General features: G+C 41.1%; 3 protein-coding genes across 4 annotated transcripts in view; 2 read left to right on the plus strand and 1 right to left on the minus strand.

The window, feature by feature from the left end:
* Positions 1-3,076: 3,076 nt before the first annotated feature.
* On the plus strand, positions 3,077-14,809 carry LOC308089630 (myogenesis-regulating glycosidase-like). Its single transcript, XM_080434470.1, has 6 exons — positions 3,077-3,161; positions 6,703-7,027; positions 7,791-8,328; positions 8,509-9,313; positions 9,408-9,526; positions 11,407-14,809. Exons 2-6 carry the CDS (start codon positions 6,750-6,752, stop codon positions 11,752-11,754), a joined length of 2,088 nt encoding a protein of 695 aa, XP_080290596.1. The 5' UTR covers positions 3,077-3,161; positions 6,703-6,749; the 3' UTR covers positions 11,755-14,809.
* A 188-nt stretch (positions 14,810-14,997) lies between these two features.
* On the minus strand, positions 14,998-15,672 carry LOC308088948 (uncharacterized protein; the record flags this gene model as incomplete). The annotated part of the gene is made up of 3 exons (XM_080433529.1): positions 14,998-15,158; positions 15,347-15,454; positions 15,624-15,672. The coding sequence occupies 3 exons, from the start codon at positions 15,670-15,672 to the stop codon at positions 14,998-15,000; spliced, it is 318 nt and encodes a 105-aa protein (XP_080289655.1).
* Positions 15,673-18,588: 2,916 nt separating this feature from the next.
* Positions 18,589-19,495, plus strand: part of msh3 (mutS homolog 3 (E. coli)) — a 62,231-nt gene continuing 61,324 nt past the window's right edge. The window contains exons 1-2 of one of the 2 annotated variants that reach the window (XM_080434407.1): positions 18,589-18,871; positions 19,009-19,132. In XM_080434407.1, the coding sequence (XP_080290533.1) occupies positions 18,710-18,871; positions 19,009-19,132 (286 nt within the window). In that variant the 5' untranslated portion in view covers positions 18,589-18,709. The remainder of the gene's footprint in view (positions 18,872-19,008; positions 19,133-19,495) is intronic. The other variant, XM_080434408.1, reaches the window with a different exon arrangement.

The following is a 19,495-nucleotide window of genomic DNA, read 5'->3' on the forward strand; positions in this document are numbered from 1 at the left end:
TAGAATACACGGGTTTTGTAATGTTACATACTGTCATAATCCACTTTGTATTTGTTTGTATGCTAGAGTGACTTTACAACCTGTTTCATCGTGCAATGTAAGTCAATGGTGAGAACATTTTAAATTATCATATTTTTTACAGAGCAACACAAATTGTAATTCTGCTTTGTGTGAAGCATTGTAGTAAATATATTTATGAAGAAATGACATTCATGGTAAATCCTCATAAAATTCCATGAAACACTTACCTCAGCAAAGGTGCTCAAGGACTTGGGCTCCACTGTGGCTCCTGTAGCAGCACTGGTGGTCACTGTGTGGACCATGGTGCTTTGGAGTGGTACGGCGCTCATTATCTGCAAATCAACCTGGAAATTCAACAGAATATTGTTATTATTTCATATTTTTAACCTGATTTAAGAACATGTTTATTTTAATAATAAGTAATAATAATTTTAAAAATATATATGGTTACCATTACCAAGATACACACAAATTATACTCACAGATTATTATAATTTCACTGTACTATACATGCCCCCCCCCCCCCCCCTACTTGCTTGCAGCATTATTGGGTTGAATATGCTTGCATTCTTTAATGGCCTATTATTTCAGTAATTCTCGACCTTTTTAATTTCAAGGAGCTCCAGTTTGATATACTGTACATCAGGTCACGGAGCCCGCGTTCAATCTACACTGTAAAGTCCCCAGTGTTAATGTAACTCTGAGAGAGTAGACACAAATGGAACCAGTAACGGTCCATTTGGTGACATTTGTACACAAACCCCTGATATCCAGTCCAGTCCAGTCTATTCCAAATCAAAACTTGAACGTAGTCCTACTGTACTGTTACTGTACACGGATAGACGTTAGTCCGGTCTATTTTCAAATCAAAACAACTAGAGTAGCTAGTAGCTACATGCAGTGGTGGAAAGAGTATTCACAATTCACATGTTTTACTTAAGTAAAAGCATCAATACTGCAGTGTAGAAATATTCTGTCACAAGTTAGCCCTGAAACATGACTGTCATATGTCATGTGAACCATGGCTAGTCACAAGTAAAAGTCCGGAATTCGATTTACTTAGAAGTACCAAAAGTAGAAAGTACTCATTATGCAGAATGTCCCATTTCACACGTTTTCAAATGTATAAATTGTATACAAATCTTTTGAAAATAGACGATCAACAAGCTCACAATGCGTGGCATCCCGGCGCATTGTGAGCTTGTAACGGCTATTTTCAAATGGCCGAAATGTGGCTGAAGTAGTGTTTAATGTAGGTTTTGTAATAATAATCAAAATCTACAAAGTAACTACTAACTAAAGTTTTCAAATAATTGTAGTGGAGTAAAAGTACAATATTTGCCTTTGAGAGGTAGTGGAGTAGAAGTAAAAGTACTGAAAACTGGAAATACTCCAATAAAGTAAAAAATACCTAAAAAAGTACCGACAGTAGTACTTGAGTAAATGTACTTAGTTTCTTTGCACCACTGGCTACATGACATGCCGTCAATGCAAGTTCAAATTATAATAACAAAATAAAGTAGAAAATACAATAACATTCTGAAGCTTTGTCTGTCTAGCTTTATGGAACCAGAAGTCCACAAAGAGCAACGTCTTTCTTGCCGCTTCCATATTTAAACTGCTGTAGCACAACGCTCCAAAATATGCACAAACATGGCGTCTCTATAACGCATCAACGTCCTCATCGTTATGACACTTACCTGATCAATGCTCCAGTGATTCAAGGGTTGAAGAATGGAGCCTCTGGTCCCGACAGTGGTCCTCCTCCTAGGGAATCGGGATGAGGGTCTAGGGAAGTTCCACAGTGGATCACGGTGATGGGGTCTCCGTCGGGAAATACATTGACCCATGATGAACAAAAAGCCGTTGACTAGCTTGCTTTGGTTGGTAGTTCGGTCTCTCTCTCGTTGTCTCTCCGGTGCTTCTCTCTCTGGTTGTCTCTCCTACTCTACAACGACTGCACCTGCTCGGCTCGGATTTAAGCGCCACAGCGTTCAAAGCCTGGCCAATGGCGAGGCCGATAGGTTGCGTTGACCAATCAGAATCAGGGAATGTGCGCATGCCATACATTTTTAAAGGTCGCACCGGTGACGCGAAGTTACTGACCAATCAACGACCACGTCGACCAGCGACAAGCTCGCACGCTGCACTGGCAGGTGGTATGAAAAGGCCCAGAGAGTAAAAAACTACTTGTTTTGATCAGAGTTGAGGCGTTTGATAATTGTTTGACGTTTTTCTTGCAGCACTTTAATATCATGTTGCTTTTCATCCAGCTTCTTCAGCTGCAGCTAGGTGAGTTTGATTGTTTTTCATAACGCTCGGGCCCCGCTTATAATAAGTGAACATGGCAACTCTGCATTTCCTGGGTCAGGGGAAATGCAATGTTGCCATGTCCGCTTATTATAAGCGATTTGGGCTTGTTTTTATGTAAAGTTGCTTGTAAATATGTTTTTTTGGGCTTGTTTCTTAAATATAGTTACTTATTTGGGCTTGTTTCTAAAGTGTAGTTACTTATTTGGGCTTGTTCCCCAATGTTGTTTAAGCCAGTGTTTCTCAAATACTCATGTCAAGAACCCCCAAATTAATATGTATTTGTCTGCAGACCCCCATCTGAAAACATTTTATGCCAGGGACCCCCATAGAAGATTTGCGTTGTTAAAATGTCAAATTGTTTTCCAGATTTATTTGAAAATAGCCAATGTTTAAAAGGCGAAGGGCTCGCTTCTTTTGGCCTTGTTTTCATAGGCCTGGTTGCTTGTTTCTCTCTCAAAACCTGGCAATACTGTCATAGTGTTCTTGTCAAAAGAACAGAGAGCTTGTTAGATCTGTTATGTCCGTTGTTTATAGATCTGTTGTGTCCGCAACTCGTGCTTGTTTATCTTTTATATGTTCGTTGTGTAACTTGTGTTGTTACATATACCGGTAATACTACCGTATATTATGTATTTATTTAAATAGCTCTATGATTGGTATTGGCACAACGGCACTACATTTCCCAGAAGCCCGTAACGCGGGTTCGTTTGTTTTCGGTCTACTTCCGGTCGCATCTCGAAAACTTGTTTTGCAAATGCGCAGTGCTCCACAGCACACACACACACACACACACACACTCACACACAGGACAGGAGTCGGGGGGAAAGGTGAGTTAACTTGCATATTATTATTGGACTAAAAGTATAGGCGTTTGTTGCTCATTGAAATGAACGTGTTTATTCAAAGGTAGCGTTAGTAAACTGCCATGGAGATATAGAGCAAATATGGAGCAACTTGGTTACAGTAAACCTCCCAGAGATGCAGCAAGAATATCGATGAGTTTTTCCACGGCTGTCGAATGCATACTGTAATGGGTAGTGTTGTACTAGAATGATATCATATTAGCCTATTATGGTCCTAGTACTGTAGAGAAGTATGTCACCTGTACCTCGGGTAGAATAATTCAACTGCAAACACTACGCATGTTTAGCTGGACCAGCAGCCACAATGTAGCAGTTGTCTACCATCAGTCAACAAAGTAAAAAAACAATGGTGTGTTGAGCAATCAAAGGCTATTGAACACACTTTGACCGTTTAAATCACGAATAGAGCAACACTTATATTGTCTACGGATATACTAGCCTTGGATCAAGACTATCATAGATGTATTTTTGATCGATTTTTACATTCGCACGTCTATGAAAGTATAAGTCAGACTCGATAAAATACATCTATGATAGTCTTGATCCAAGGCTAGACTAAACTAACTTACTAACTAAGATATATACGGATACAGGATAGGTGGGCACTAGGGACATCTGGGCACCTCTTCTATTTTGTCCAAAATGTAAAAAATAATAATATTTGAAACATGCATGGTACATCATTATCAGACTTAAATTTATCAACTTCAACTTCTTGTTTATGCCCCAAAATGACTGGATATACAGGTTTTGTAGCAATTGTATAAATATTAGAACTTAATTGTCGAGTGTTTAAGCATGTTCTAATCATGTATAATTTACTTTACTTAAAAACAGGATAGGTTATGTAAACAGTCTTGAGAGCGAGATGTAAACAGTCTTGAGAGCGAGATGTAAACAGTCATGAGAGCGAGAGAGGATCAGGCCATTGACAGTATACTTACACTGACGCTACTATGGCACAGATACGCTATATACTAATTTCTGTATAAGCCATCTTTTAATTCATAAAAGGATGCATTTCGAATCACAAAATATCAGTAATGAAATAGCCCAAAATAAATCACATTAACAACAAAGTTCAATTTGTCGAGTAATTATTGCATTTACCTACAGAATGATTTGAAAAGTTGGGTTTGAAAATGTGGAATGGAAATCTTCATATTCCTTATGCTTATGGATCTAATTTAAACCATTAACCTGTAACTAAAATACAAAAAGACATGTCACAATCCACCCAGAAACTGTTTTCTTTTTGTGATAGATTCTCCAATGAAAAATGGGTAACACTTGCTTTGCATCCCATGTCTATAATGCATTATACACATACTTATAAGGCATTATGATCTGCTTATAACACTGTATAATTATAGTTATAAGAACTCAGAAATAATCATAATGCTTTATAACAATAATCATAACACATTATAAAGCATTTTAAATTACTAATAAGGTCAAGTATCATGACATTTCATAATTGCTGGAACAAATTTTGAATTAAGAAGGTTTATAACTTATACACGTACACAGGAACTCATTTTTAGCTTGCAAGCTTCCTCTCAATAACACAACGGTTTTATTAGGCCGTTACCTGTAACACAACCACGACCTGTGCCAGAGTTTTGAGACAAAAGCAGTACAGATTATTCAGTTGATTACTTTTTCAATTAATTGAATAATCGATTGAAGAAAGTATTTTTTGATGATTACATTGTTTATATTATATATCAATGCATCAACACTGAAAAATTATAATAGATTATTTTGTAATTGACTAAATCAATTAGTATATTTTATACTTTGTCATACAACGGTGTCATGCTAAAATAGCCGTGTCACATCAGGACTTGTGAGCTTGTAGATACTGCATACTATTTTAGCTATTTTTGAAAATGTAATTTTTTTTATAATCGCTTAATTGATGTGTTAGTTAAATTAACTGTTGCACCCCTTTTAAACATTGCATCCCTTTTCTTTCCTCAGTGAGGATGCTGTGTGGATGAAAATTTAACATTTCAATAAAGCTTGCCGAGCTGGGACAGAACCCCAGAAACCTCTAGTCCCAAAGAGGCTGTGTAGTGTAATTGTGCAGCTCTGCTGTGGATGATTGGCCCGCAATGTGGTTTTGGAAATATAGGCTTTCCACAACTGAACTGTAGCAGTACAGTTATTTGAGGGCTACCCCAGATAAATAGTGTTTACAGATTTCCAAGGTGCCCTGATCTCATAAATGTAATTGAAACATGCTGACAGGGTGTCTGCAGGTTAGCATCGTAGAATCTAAGAGGGTGTTTTGTGGTGTAGCTGGTGCTTTTACCTCCAGGGCTTGGCATGCTGCCACATGCTGCCACACACCAGAAGAATTCCACCGTGCTCTCAGTTGAACTACTGCTGCTGCTGCTGCTGCTGCAAGCAGCTGCTGTACTCTGCTGCAGGACACAAGCACAATGTAGACATAAAATCCTCAGTGTTAATTTAACTGTGAGAGTGTACAAATGTTTGAGTCCATTTACTTACATTTGTTCACTCTTAGATATAAGTGGATACATTAACACTGAGGATTTTCCTGTGTACATACCTTTCTTTGAGATGACACACAATATATGTCACATACTGAGCTGGTTGGCTGCATGCATGTGCGTTTTTAACTTAGCCTGAATCCATTGCTCTTCCATCGGGAGACCTTTTAAAATGGATTTGTGAAGCAAGTGACCCTTTTGTCATGTCTCAGTGGTTAGAGTGAGACTAGGAGGTCGGTGTTCTATCCCCGTCTGAGTCATACCATAGACTATCAAAAAGAAAAAAGGTACCCAATGCCTCCCTGCTTGGAACTCGGCATCACGAGTAGGGCTATCATACACCATTCACGATCGTGACATTTTACTTGATGATTAATTGTCATATAAATAATTGCGACTAATGATTTAATTGTGTTTTTGTCATTGAACATTGGAACATATGAATACAAATGATGTGTGCCTTTTTAGGCTTTGCAAACAAAAATTACACAGGACAGATATGACAAATCAATATGTAAAGAAATTACTGACATATTTAATACTTTTATGCTTTTAAATTGTTAAAAATAGTCGAAATTGCCAAGCCGATTTTCTGTAGAATTCTGGAAAATGTTTGAAATTGGATGAACAGTTGTCAACATGACTATTTATGCAAAATAATAGCAATTATCCCAGGTAATTGCGATTACGCGATTATGTAATAATTGTGACAGACCAGGGGTGGATTGGGGTTAACCTCCAGTGAAATACTTCCAGCGTTGTGTCCCATGTGTACTTATAGTGTATATATGTGTACCTCAAGCTGCCTCATGCTAAGGAAACAGGAGATAGGCTCCTTCCTGACTTATGGGTCACATGGCTTGGGAACCAACCAACGGCTCCCAAGGCTACTTACTTATTCATAGATGGAACCTTAACACCTTTTAGATCTGTTAATCTACACAATATACCTTACCGAGCCTGACTGTTTAATCCCACTCTTCCAGGCATGCACAAACCAGCAGTGATTTAGAAAATAAATCACAGCAGCACTATGTACCAGATCGTCCCCGGAGGTCCTGGGGACCAGATGATGGGCGGCGGGCCGTCCGGCTCCCCGATGAAGAAGAAGCTGGGCCGCGAAGGACGCCCCCTGGTGCTGGCGGGCATGTTGGGCTGTGTGCTGGTGCTGGCCGCTGTGGTCTCCTGGTGCTACTACTCCGCTTCGCTGCGTAAGGCTCAGCTGCTGAAGGCCGAGCTTCTCGACCTCAACAAGGACGGCTTTGTCATCCGCAACCAGGCGGGGGCTGTCATCTTCACTATGGCCTTCAGGTGGGCTGACTCCTTAAGCCTCTGTCTCCCCTCTCTTTCTATGTAGACGACGTTCTCTCTCCCCGTTCTCTTTTCTCTTGCTGGACCTAAACTCTGTGTTTAATGTATGAAGTGAAATCTTATCATACTGCTTTTGGCACATTGCATCGCATATTTGTATTTTAGGTTACGTTTCATTCAGAAATGTAGTTTTGTGTCATGGTTTGCTTGTGTGAACGAAGAATCAAGGGGGGTTATTTGTCACTCACCCTCCCATTGGTGACATCAATCAATACAATGCACACGATCATAATGAGAATAGTGCTGCCTGCTGGGTGCAGAGTTGTACCAGGCCTGCCTGTGTGTGTGTGTGTGTGTGTATGTGCTGTGTGAATGGACAATGAGAAGCTGGACACTAGACCGACACATGATAACACACCCTGAGGGGAACGAACAAAACCTGGTCACATGCTCAGTAGATTTGCTCTCTTATGGACAGAAACAGATACAAAACCATGTCCTGCAGTTACATAGGAGAGAAGGAGTGTGAATAACACACAGTTAGCATGGGGGTCGAATGATATTACACAGTAAAATCAAACAAAATGGACCCATATTGGTCCATTTGGTTACAGTTCTTCACTCTCAATAGTTAAATGAACACTTCAGATTTTACTGTGTAATTCATATAATATAAATTATGCATAGCTTGCGAGTTAATTCAGGAGTTAATTACAAGAGCTGTGCATAACCACCACATAATCTCACTTCCTCTTCTCCGCAGGTCTGGGACTCTAGACCTTGACTCGTGCTCAAAAAAGGAAAGGAACACTCTGTCCTGCAGCCAATCAGACTCCGGGAAGCTCAACTTCTTCATCCAGACAGTGGATGGACACAAGGACACGGTTATGTGCTACCGCGTTCGCTGGGAGGAGCTGGAGCATGAGCGCTTGGTGGAACACGCCATGTCCTATAATGATTCCCACTGGTACGGAGGGGCGGAGACTGCGGTGCAGCACTGGCCGATCAGCTTCCAGGGTGAAGAGGAGCCGCGCCCTTTCATCACGAGTGACGTTTATTCCAACCGTAATGCTTTTGGGGGGATCCTGGAACGTTACTGGCTGTCGTCGAATGCCACCGCCATCAAGATTAACGACTCGGTTCCCTTTCACTTGGGCTGGTCGGAGCGGGACAGGACTCTGAGGTTCCAGGCGCGCTACCAGGACTCGCCATACAAACCACTGGAAGGACAAAAGGCCCTGCCTGAGCTCAGCTACAGGGTGTGCGTGGGGTCTGACGTCACCTCCATTCACAAATACATGGTGAGTTTTCAAACTAAGCCATATGTTCTTACCTTGTTTTGATTGAAGAGCTATAATTTAGTACCTGTCCAAAATATTACTTATATTGACACATATATGACATCAACAATTATTATTTTCTTGTTAATCTATACAAATTTTGCCAACATTTTTGTGTTTGTGTGTGCATGTTTTGCACAGGTACGAAGGTATTTCCAGAAGCCGATCAAGGTCCCTGCCCCTGAAGTGTTCAAACACCCGGTGTGGTCCACCTGGGCCCTCCACAAGACGGCCGTCACCCAGGAGAAGCTGCTGAGCTATGCCTCTGACATCACAAAGCATGGCTTCAACTGCTCCCACCTGGAGCTGGATGACCGCTACACCGCTGACTATGGGGAGTTTGAGTTCGACCCGCAGAAGTTCCCCAACGCCAGCGACATGTTCGACAAACTCCGTGAGGATGGCTTCCGGGTGACGCTGTGGACACATCCGTTCATCAACTATGACTCCTTTAACTTTGGTGTCGGTGTGGAGCGAGGGCTGTTCGTGCGCGAGCCAAGTGGCGAGCTGCCCGCCCTCGTCCGGTGGTGGAATGGCATCGGCGGGATCTTAGACTTCACCAACCCGGATGCCCGCGAGTGGTACACTGCACAACTCCACGATCTCAAGGAGCGCTACGATGTGGTCTCCTTCAAGTTTGACGCCGGGGAGACTAGCTACCTCCCGCGCCAATTCAGCACCCTGGTGCCCCTCGCTGACCCTTCCACCTTCACCCGCCGCTACACAGAGATGGCCATGCCATTCAGCGAACGTGCTGAGTTAAGGGTGGGATACCAGAGTCAGAACATCTCCTGCTTTTTCAGGATCATTGACAGGGACTCTGTGTGGGGCTATGAGCTGGGCCTCAAGTCCATCATCCCCACTGTGCTGACTATAAGCATACTGGGTTACCAGTTCGTCCTGCCTGACATGATAGGAGGCAACGCGTACCCCAACCGCACCACACGTACGTAACACCCACAGAACACATGTGTTGAAGACTTGTTTTGATATGGTTTCATTATCTAGGGTAGAGTCTTGAGTACTGTGTTGTGTTTTAGGTGGTTTAGATGGTGAAGATGGTCTGCCGGATAAGGAGCTCTACATCCGATGGTTAGAGCTGTCTGCCTTCATGCCTGCCATGCAGTTCTCTATACCACCCTGGGCCTATGACAAAGAGGTGAGCAAAGCTAACCAGTTGATAATGATCGCAGTCATAATTATAATAAGTTACTGTTCTTGGAATAAGTTGGTACGGAGCAGCTTGGTACCTGTGGGTGGCTACAGGGGCACTGTTGCCTCACAACAAGAAGGTTTCGGGTTTGAATCCCACTGGGTGCCGACTGGGGCCTTTCTGCTCATAACAGTGCCCTTGATCAAAAAGGCCTGGCCTTTGAGCTGGAGGTGGTGTCAGGGTGCTGGAGAATGGATTATCACGGTTAGGAGCAGGGTAGACGTAAGGGAAATTTGCTCCGGGCCAGTGGCTTTTCATTATCATTATTATTGTAACTACTAGCCCAGGAAAATTCATCAAGAATTTAAAAAACTCACATCTGAGCCTATTCCATATCGTGTGTAAATATATAGCTAGTTACTATACATGTCTATAAAGAAATTGTTTTGGATTATTATTAAAATAATTATATCATGGTTATGGTCAAAATATCTCATTCTGATCACAAGGGTAAAGAATATTATTATTTTTATAATTAACTTTCTGCTTGTCTGTCATTGTCAGGAAGTACAGTATATATATAATGGTTAGGTAGTATTGGCTACTCTTAGCCCTGCACTGGGATTATGCTGGAATATACTGTACACAGCATAACTCATGATTTATGTACACATCAGAACAGAGTGCGGCTGGCGGAAATTTTCTCTTTTCCTCTTGTACTCATATTCTCCCTCAAATCTTCCAGTGACTTTCTTTTCTTTGTAACTGGTTTTAAAGGGCAAGACCACTTTGGTAGAGGTTTGGGTTGTGTAGTTACCTTGCCATGATGTAACTCCAAAGGTGGTCAAGAAATAAAAAATAATTGCTGCATTGATTAGAAATTGATAATTCAAAATATGCTCCCCATTGACTTACATTGTACAGTAAAACAGCTCTCAAAGTCACTCTTTTAGCACGTAAACGAATGTAAACAAAGTCGATTCAGACAATATAGAACATCACCAAACCCAGTACTGTTTTTTTTTTTAAATAAAAATTTTAACTTACTGTTGATTTAGCTATTTTTATTAGAAAGAAAACCTGGACTGGATCGGCGGATCCGGATCCGGATCTTCAAATAGTAAAATCATCAGGAAGTTACATTTTTGATTAAAAAATAAACAGTACTGGGTTTGGTGATGTTCTATATTATCTGAAACAGCTTAGTTTGTGTTCATTTATGGGCTAAAAGAGTGACTTTGACAGCTGTTTCAGTGTACAATGTAAGTCAATGGGGAGCATATTTTTAATTATCAATTTCTAATTAATGGAGCAGTTATTTTTCATTTCTTGTCCACCTTTGGAGTTACATCATGGCAAGGTAACTACACAAACCAAACCTCTACCAAAGTGGTCTTGCCCTTTAAATACTTTTACCACAAAGATTAAATAAACACCGCTCTGTGCACTGTAGTGTACCTACTGCAGGTCTATGCCTTTTTACAAGGCATTATTTTAGTAGCCCGAGCAGGCAAGTGGAAGGTGTGCTCTACTGGCCCAGACGTTTTAAATAGTTCTTCTGGGCCAGCGGACCATTCATAATGTCGATTATCGAGTAAATGTACTTGCCAATAAATACACCTAAGGAAGCAGCAGCCCTTGCTACAAGGTAGTGTCCCTAACCAATGTGCCAAAACTGTAAACTGTATTGATGGCAATCAATACAGTTTACAGTTTACAGTTAAGGCATTTAGCAGACGCTTTTAATCCAGAGCGATTTGCAGTAAGCAAGGACACAAGATAATACATCATGATAAGGAGATAAGGAGTTTATGCTCAAATTGCTGATGGTCATTCAAGGTCCTGGTTACCCTGTCATACTAACATATTTATGCCGTTATCCGAAGGTTGTGGAGATAGCGCAGAAGTTCACTGAGCTTCATGAGACCTTGGTGGCCCCGAGGGTTCTAGAACTGGCCGGGGAAGTGCTCGACACGGGAGACCCGATCGTACGTCCCCTCTGGTGGATCGCCAATGACGATGAGGCGGCCTATAAGATCGACTCCCAGTTCCTGATCGGGGATGACCTTATGGTGGCTCCGGTGCTAGAGCCCGGTAAGCAGGAGAGAGACATCTACCTGCCGGCAGGACGGTGGAAGAGCTACAAGGGAGAGCACTTCGATAAGGGCCCCATGTATCTCACAGACTACCCTGTGGACCTGGATGAAATAGCCTACTTTACATGGGTGCACTGAATGACAGATCACAATCACACAATCATGTCTATACACACAACCAAATCCACACCAAATCCACATGCACCCCCCCCCCCCCAACACACACACACACACACACACACACACACACACACACACACACACACACACACACACACACACACACACACACACACACACACACACACACACACACACACACACACACACACACACACACACACACACACACACACACAATATGATGATTCTAGTGAGCACACAAGTTGAATGGCTTAAACACAACCACACAGATTCTAATGAGCACACAAGTCAAGGGAGAGCAGGATGTTAGAGAGTGATCTCCGTAAATAACAATTAACCCCACATCTTTACTGACCCTGCTCTCTGCCCACAGCTAGATCATAGTAACGCCCCATTGCCAGGATTAGAGCGAAACTCACATTCACTTTCTAATCCTTTGACTCTCATCTTTAAGCTGTTCCTCATCCTCATGTGTGCCTTCCACAGCTAATAGTCAAACTGACCTGAGATTGTATCGTGATGATCACACAGTCTTCCATTTTACGGCTGTCTAGATTCAAGACTTTACTTCCTGGTCTACAGCAGCTAGGCTTGAATGGTTGTGGTGGTTTAGGATCAACATTCGTGTCTCTGTGCCATGTTTTTAAAGATTATTTTTTTCCAGTATTCTGTGATAGTGACAAAAATACAGGAAAGGGATGCCATGCAGCAAAGGGCCTCGGGTGGGATTTTAACCCATGCCACGCGGGAAGAACTTAGTTTTCATAGGTACATGCTCCACCAGGTGAGCTACCTGGGTGCCTCGTCTCTGCCATCTTTTGAACTTTATTTCAGCAGTGGGATTAGTCCCACTTAGTCTCGCGTAGCCAGGCAATCAAAGATCTACGCCTACTGATACGTCTTATTGAATGGGCGTGGATCGTAGAGAACAAACCTACTGCTTTGATACCGTCCCAATATGAAGGACCGCCCTAAAGTCTTTGCATTGGTTCTGCAATGCTGTTATTTTAACACACTGTTAATTGTTTCCACCCAGTTTTAGCCAATCTTTGATCATATGTCTACGCAAGACTAAGTCCCATTTTACCATGTGGGTTTGTGTGTGAGAGTAAAAGATGTACTGGTATTATAAGCAATGTGTATTTTAGTTTGTGGTTTGACACTGTTTGGTTCCTGAAGCGCAACAAATAATGCACTCTGAGTTGGACATTGCACCCCGACTCAGAGGACATTCCAAGTTTACCTGATGTTTCCTGACCTGATGTCAACATAGAATTGGCTCTATCATAGGAAAGCCCCACCAGTTGAGCTCAAAATGAACAAAACTCTACGCATTTTACAACCATTTTGCATTCTCAGGCCCATTGTGTGTAGTCACCCACTGCACTTTCTCCTAGCTTAGTTTTTCCTTTTTAGCTTTTGGATAGGATTGTAGCATCTGTACAGACTGGTGTTTTGTTATGTAGAACATGCTTAGGCGTGTCACTCAGCACACTGACAATGTTTATGTCAACATTCCTTGATCTGTGGTGTTTTAACAAACAGTTCACCATTTGAGTGCCAACAGCTACTGTATTGTGCATTTTTCACTCGCACTGGTTAATACAATCACAGCTCAGGGGAGACATTAAAGAGCCCATACATTTATTTTATTTATATCTACTCAAAGTGTGCAGTTAACTCATATGAAGGACATTGTAGCAATAGTTTGAATATTTGCGTTGCTCATTTGCCTTGCTAATCAGGGATTGTCCTCAAAGATGCCAGATTCACATCCCGTCCATGTCTTTCAGCAACACGCTCCGGCCTTGTTCCTTTGCCTTATCAGCTCAGTCAAGATATCATAACCTTAAAACAGTCAAGTTTAGTTTTAAAAAACAACTTGGCTCTGTACCTTGCCTGCTGCATTATAATTTATGCCGATATGGCCTTCAATTTCCTACCTGATGGCCATGAAAGCTTGAAATAATATTGAAATTTTTATCGAACTGCCTATGATCATAATAATTTGCACCTTTGAGATTTTCTCAATGTCAACAGTTGTCGTAGTAATATTGCAAGGAAATGCTTTGAAATGACTGGCTTAATTTATTTTCACTATGTAATCTAGTATTTTTTATGTAATATTAAATGTATTAATATTATCTTAGATTGCTTTCTTGAAGCTAAATTTGATAGGGATATAATAAGGGATTACATAAACAAAAAGTGTATGTACTAATCGTAGTTTTGGACAAAATCCATCTCTTCCTTTGCAGTACACAACTCTGTTTTTTGTTAAGCTAATAAAAGATTAGCTAATGACGATGGGCCATGGGCTCACTACCATGGGAGAGCCTTCAAAAAGCCATGGATGAATATTCTTGCATTATTTAGGTGGACTGCCAAAGACTACAGCAATATTTTTCATAGTGTATTTGCTGCAACTTAAACGGAAGATACAATGAATGTATAACTACTCCAGTCCATACAATGAAACAACACTGCATTAAGTAATTTATTTATTTTTCACTCATTAGTATGTTGTCACTCTTAAACTCCTTAATGCTTTTCTAGTAATGTGTAGATTTTCTTATTCCAGCCTCCGATAAATGTTAACTTTTTTCTGCCTCATTAAGACTATTTGAGGACTTATAGCCTCAGTGTGCCATAGATATAAACCACATTGCCTGATTTCCTATGCTACGCTTTACATTTTCTTTTTTGGGGGGCAAATAGTGGCCTTCTGGTTTGTCATCCTGTTTGCGATTGCTTTGCATGTGGAGAAAACATGAATTTAACCAAGAAGCTATGCAGTAACATCTGTCGTGTTAATTACACTTTCAGAGTTAGATTAACACTTCAGATTTGACTGTGTACGTCACATTGATACACCAGTCCTCAAGTTCATAAAAACCATGTGTTTTAATTTTTTCTCATGAAATATGATTTGACTTTTGTTTTTGTGTCGTTTTATCCCTGTCCTTTCAAAATAGGTTTTTGTAACCAACCTATACACTGGAAATGTGAACACTGTACCGAAAGTGGTCAATAAAAAAATGTAGCAGTTTTGTGGTGACCAATTATTAGGTTTAATTATTTTTCTGTTTATTATTGTGTTTAGGAACCAGGAAGACAAGAGATTAAGTTTAACACACATTGTTTTCTTCTCATTGAATCAAACAAATAGAGACAGGAAGTGGTGCAAGGAGAGAACAAAGGGTTGCCGTTTCACTCAGAGGAATTCAATTCCTTTTTTCAGATCTTCAAATTGAGGATAATAACAGCTGAGGACAACAGCCACAGTATGATGCTAGGACCGTTGTGCTTGGCGCTGTTACACAAGTCTCCCTCACAGCAAGCCATTGCGCCTCCACACGCTATGCTGCTCTGACAGCCCTTTGTGACCATGTTATAACCTGGTAAACAGAAGAAAAGGAAAGAAATGAAACAGTGACCTAAAGAAATTGCATCAATTGGTTGGTACAAGTGTAGGCTACCGGTTACTTGATTACACAAACTTGCAACCTTTATGATGAAATGTGACATCTCACCCATGATAAACTAAATACGAACTATATTTGCTACGTGTGGTGTGCCATCTTACCATCAAATTGTAAGGAGAAACAGCGGTTGAAGATGATGGGACATGATTTGGTGTCTGTGCACGAATAGGGTTCAGTTGCAGTACATGAGAAGCATCTTAATCCATGAACTAAGGAGACATTACTGTTACAAGTTGAGCTGGAAAAGGCCTCATTATTCTACTATAATGTTATTTGTCCCAGGCTAGTTACATGGAAAACCTCTGTAAACAAATTGCAGTAATAAGACAACCATTTATACTGAATTGTAACCTTTAATGATTATATACCAGTTCTTACCTGTAGATATAGTCATAAACAGAAATGCCAGGGTTCCACACAGCTTCATCGTGCAAGGGGACGGGGTGATGTACAAATAGAGTAATGGACTAAAGAAACCTGTGGCTTTAAAAGAAGGGAAGTGGATTGTGGGTCCCCCCCATGCAACCTCTTTAAACCGGCTTGTTTTTCCAGCATTTGCATTTCTTAACAAAGGCTCTTTACAAGTGACCTGAATAACATTAGCCAAAATGACCTTGTCCTTCTACCAGCCCATAGCCTAAGTGAAAAAGTTAATCTTGTGGATAAATTACAAGACAGACTAGACTGTTTGTTATTGTGTAGGCTACGTGGTAGAAAAAGATTGCTTCTGGTTGCCTACATGACCTTTCACTTATTTGTAAAGCACTTTTACTTCACTCCTCACAATTAGCCATCAGTCGTGCACTTCATGTCATTGACGTGTTCAGGTGGCTTTGTGACATTCATTCCCTTCTGTTGATATTTATGAATCGTAACTTTTGACACATTATGCTTTGTCAATGTATTTAACGTATGAATATTTATAATGGATGGGTAGGCTAGGCATGAGTTTGTTGTGGTCAAAGAGCTTACAGCATAACGCTCACTGTATGAGTAAACTTTACAGTCTAGACTATGACCACAGTCATGACCTTGACCTTGACATCACAGTGTCAAGATCCTGGTTCACAAGATAGTATAGGTAAATGCAATAGAATACAGGGCAGGTGTTGTGCCATTTTTTCCAACTCCCCATCAGAATTCACTCCCCCTTATTTTGAACATGCATTCCCATAATCCCATTCCCTTGTTCTCAGTGCTGCCACTAGATAGAGCCAAATAATCTGTTTTCAAAGGTTTGAAATAAAGCATACACACGTTTAAAAATTAAAGTATACATTGGTAACCTTAAATAGGAATGTTTATGAAAAATATATTTACAATGTTGTGATTCCTGCTGATTTTGTGTCTTTCAACATAGTTTAACCACAGAAACCCTTGCATCTCTATGCTGGAGCAAACATTAGGCGAAAATAGCAGATGTACAAGCTCACAAGACAGGCTATTTTCAGTAGCGAGCCCTGGGAGACCCTGGTCAACTAGTAGAGTTGGTAGAAGTGGTTATTCAATTATATCTTTATTTCAGACCTAGGTTGATAGGTCCATATCACAATTAAAAACACAACACAATGAAATAACAGAAAGGAAAATAAAAATAAAATACAAATAACATTGTTCAGTTTCGGACGTACAAACATGTGCGCTAATGGTTCCACAGTCTAGTGGAGAACCGCGTGTAGGGTCCGTTATGACAGCGATGATGTAATTTACTGACTCAGGTGCCATACACATAAACATAAGGTTACAGTACATAAGGTTATGCAGCACAGCAGATTGGTTAAAAGCTGTGGAGAAGTGTTTCTATACACATTTGTACACACTTTAAGCTATGAGGTGCAGTAAGTGAAATTGACTTAAGTGTTAGCTCTATATTCTGATAGCAAGCATTGCTGTAGTGTTCAGTGATCACTGTTCAGTATGGGTCAGCAGGGTCACCCTGTCTCTCCATTTCTTTAGTAAACAGAAAATGCATTTTCAGTCCGGGATACCAGGAGAGACAACACATGGAGTATAAACAAGTGAAATTAGAAGTGTTCACACAAAGAAAAGCGCAGAGCATTTCTAAACTGTAGGCGGTTACACACTATAAACATGTAGACAACATGTAAACATTTATACACTATAAATTTAAGCTGATAAATGGTACTCTTGATTGGATGAAATTGGCAACCCACCTGAAAATGTATTTTCTGTTTGTTAAAGAGCGTTAGAGATGGAGAGACCCCTGGCTGTTACTGAACAAAGACTCTATAGTAGGCCTATACCATAGAGTATTTGTTCAGTAAGAACAATTGCTGTATAGAGTCTATAGCAGCAATGATTATTATCAGGCCTTGCCGCCTTAGTGTTAGGTGTGGGTTACTGGGGCCCAGTGTTGCCAGATGGGAAATGTAAAATTATCGTATTGTATTTGAAAGAAAATGATTTGAAAATTTGTAATTTCACAAAAATAGCTTATTTATTGTAAGCAACAACCATGACAGCCTCTTGAGAAGAACACACCACATAGGCCTAGGTCTAGTGGAAGCAGACAACTTTCTGGAGCTTACTCAAAAGTCTACTCTTTGTGGATTTGGTGGTTGTGTCCCCTTATGGTGCAGAAAGATGACACGGCCACACAGGACTTGCTCTCTTGACTTTATGTATGCACCTCATTGAACACAGTACACACCACAAAGGCCTTAAAAACAAGGCTCCAGACATCCCAAAACAAACTGGTAAGGCTACTTCTTGGCCTTATCTACAACTCATCTAACCCCTGCTCACTTTTCTAGGCTCGGATGGCTCAGGGTAGAGGACAGAGTACAGCAACTTGCAATGGGCCTGGTCTACAAGATACACTACACCACAAAGACACCCATGTACCTGTCAAAATACTTCACAAAGGTCAATGGAGTCCACAATCACAACACCAGAGGAAGCTCCACAAATCACATCCAACCCAGATTTGGCTCTAACAAGGGGTTAAATTAGTGGAATTCAGATTTTTCATAGAGCACCTAAGCATGTAAGAGGAATTTGCACATCCCACAATAAAACTATTAACACAGGTGGGTTTACTATATGACAAGTATATCAGTTTTGTAGAAATTCAAATGGAGGCTATTTATGAATCCTTCAAACATGTAATCATTATAATTGAGAGCTCTTGTATCTTGTAAAATGACATGGTTATTATGGTTTATTCCTACTAACAACATTACAACAACACTACATGTTTAGGGCAGTACTGGTGTTGAGAGATTAATGCTAGAATAAAAAAGTCTGCCACGGGGGGTCGCTGTTCCGCCATCTATGTCCGACGTCATTTACGCGCCGGGTGTGATCTCAGCACATGCGACACTGTACCACAATGTTTTGAAAAAGCCTGGGGTCGTCCTTCATGATCTTCTTCTTTTTGTACTTGCAAATGAATCATGCATTATAATTCATGACGCATATGTTGTGTTGTAAGGATCGCGAGCATGCCTAAATCACTCAAGAAGTCCTGCACCGGCGTTCAGACCTCCATTAGCAAGTATTTCGGGGGTTCGAGTGGCAAGAACAGTGGGTCTCATTCTAACACCAAATCAGGGAATAATGCTCATCAAAAGCCCGCTGAGCAGCACCATGTTTCTAGAGGCAAGGTGAGGAGTACTGGAGTTAGTCTTACACTTGGCCGAATACATTATACTTGCATTGATTACACCAATCCATGTGCAGTGTATGTGATATTATCCACTAGTTACTAGTATAGCTACAGATGTTTACTTGTGTCTTGCAGCAGAAGCATGCCTCTGGCTCTGATGATGGCTTCGGGTTGCCAGGCAAACGAGCTAAACTGTCCCACAATGGACACAAGGCTGAGGATGTGGACTGTGAGGTTGTATCCGACCAGAGCGTTAAAGGTGTGTGACTGTGTCTGTGTGTGATAATACTTGTGAGGACCAAATGTCCCCACGAATACAAGACAGGTGGGCACTAGGGACATCTGGGCACCATATTTTTGGGATGACTGGGCACCTGGACGAGTGGGCACCAAAACCATCTGGGCACTAGGGACATGTGGGCACCTGAACGAGTGTGCACTTAAGGGTGGAGATAACTGGGTACCTGGACGAGTTGGCACCTGGAGAGGTGGGCACCGGGATAACTGGGCACTAGGACGAGTGGGCACTTAGGGGTGGAGTTAACTGGGCACCTGGACAAGTGGGCACCTGAATTAGGATTCGTCCTCAAGTGTTTTTTAACTTTACATAGCATTCTGCTTT

This window comes from Gymnoscopelus braueri (genome assembly GCF_963280865.1).
Source record: "Gymnoscopelus braueri genome assembly, chromosome: 7".
Classification (NCBI taxonomy): Eukaryota; Metazoa; Chordata; class Actinopteri; order Myctophiformes; family Myctophidae; genus Gymnoscopelus; species Gymnoscopelus braueri.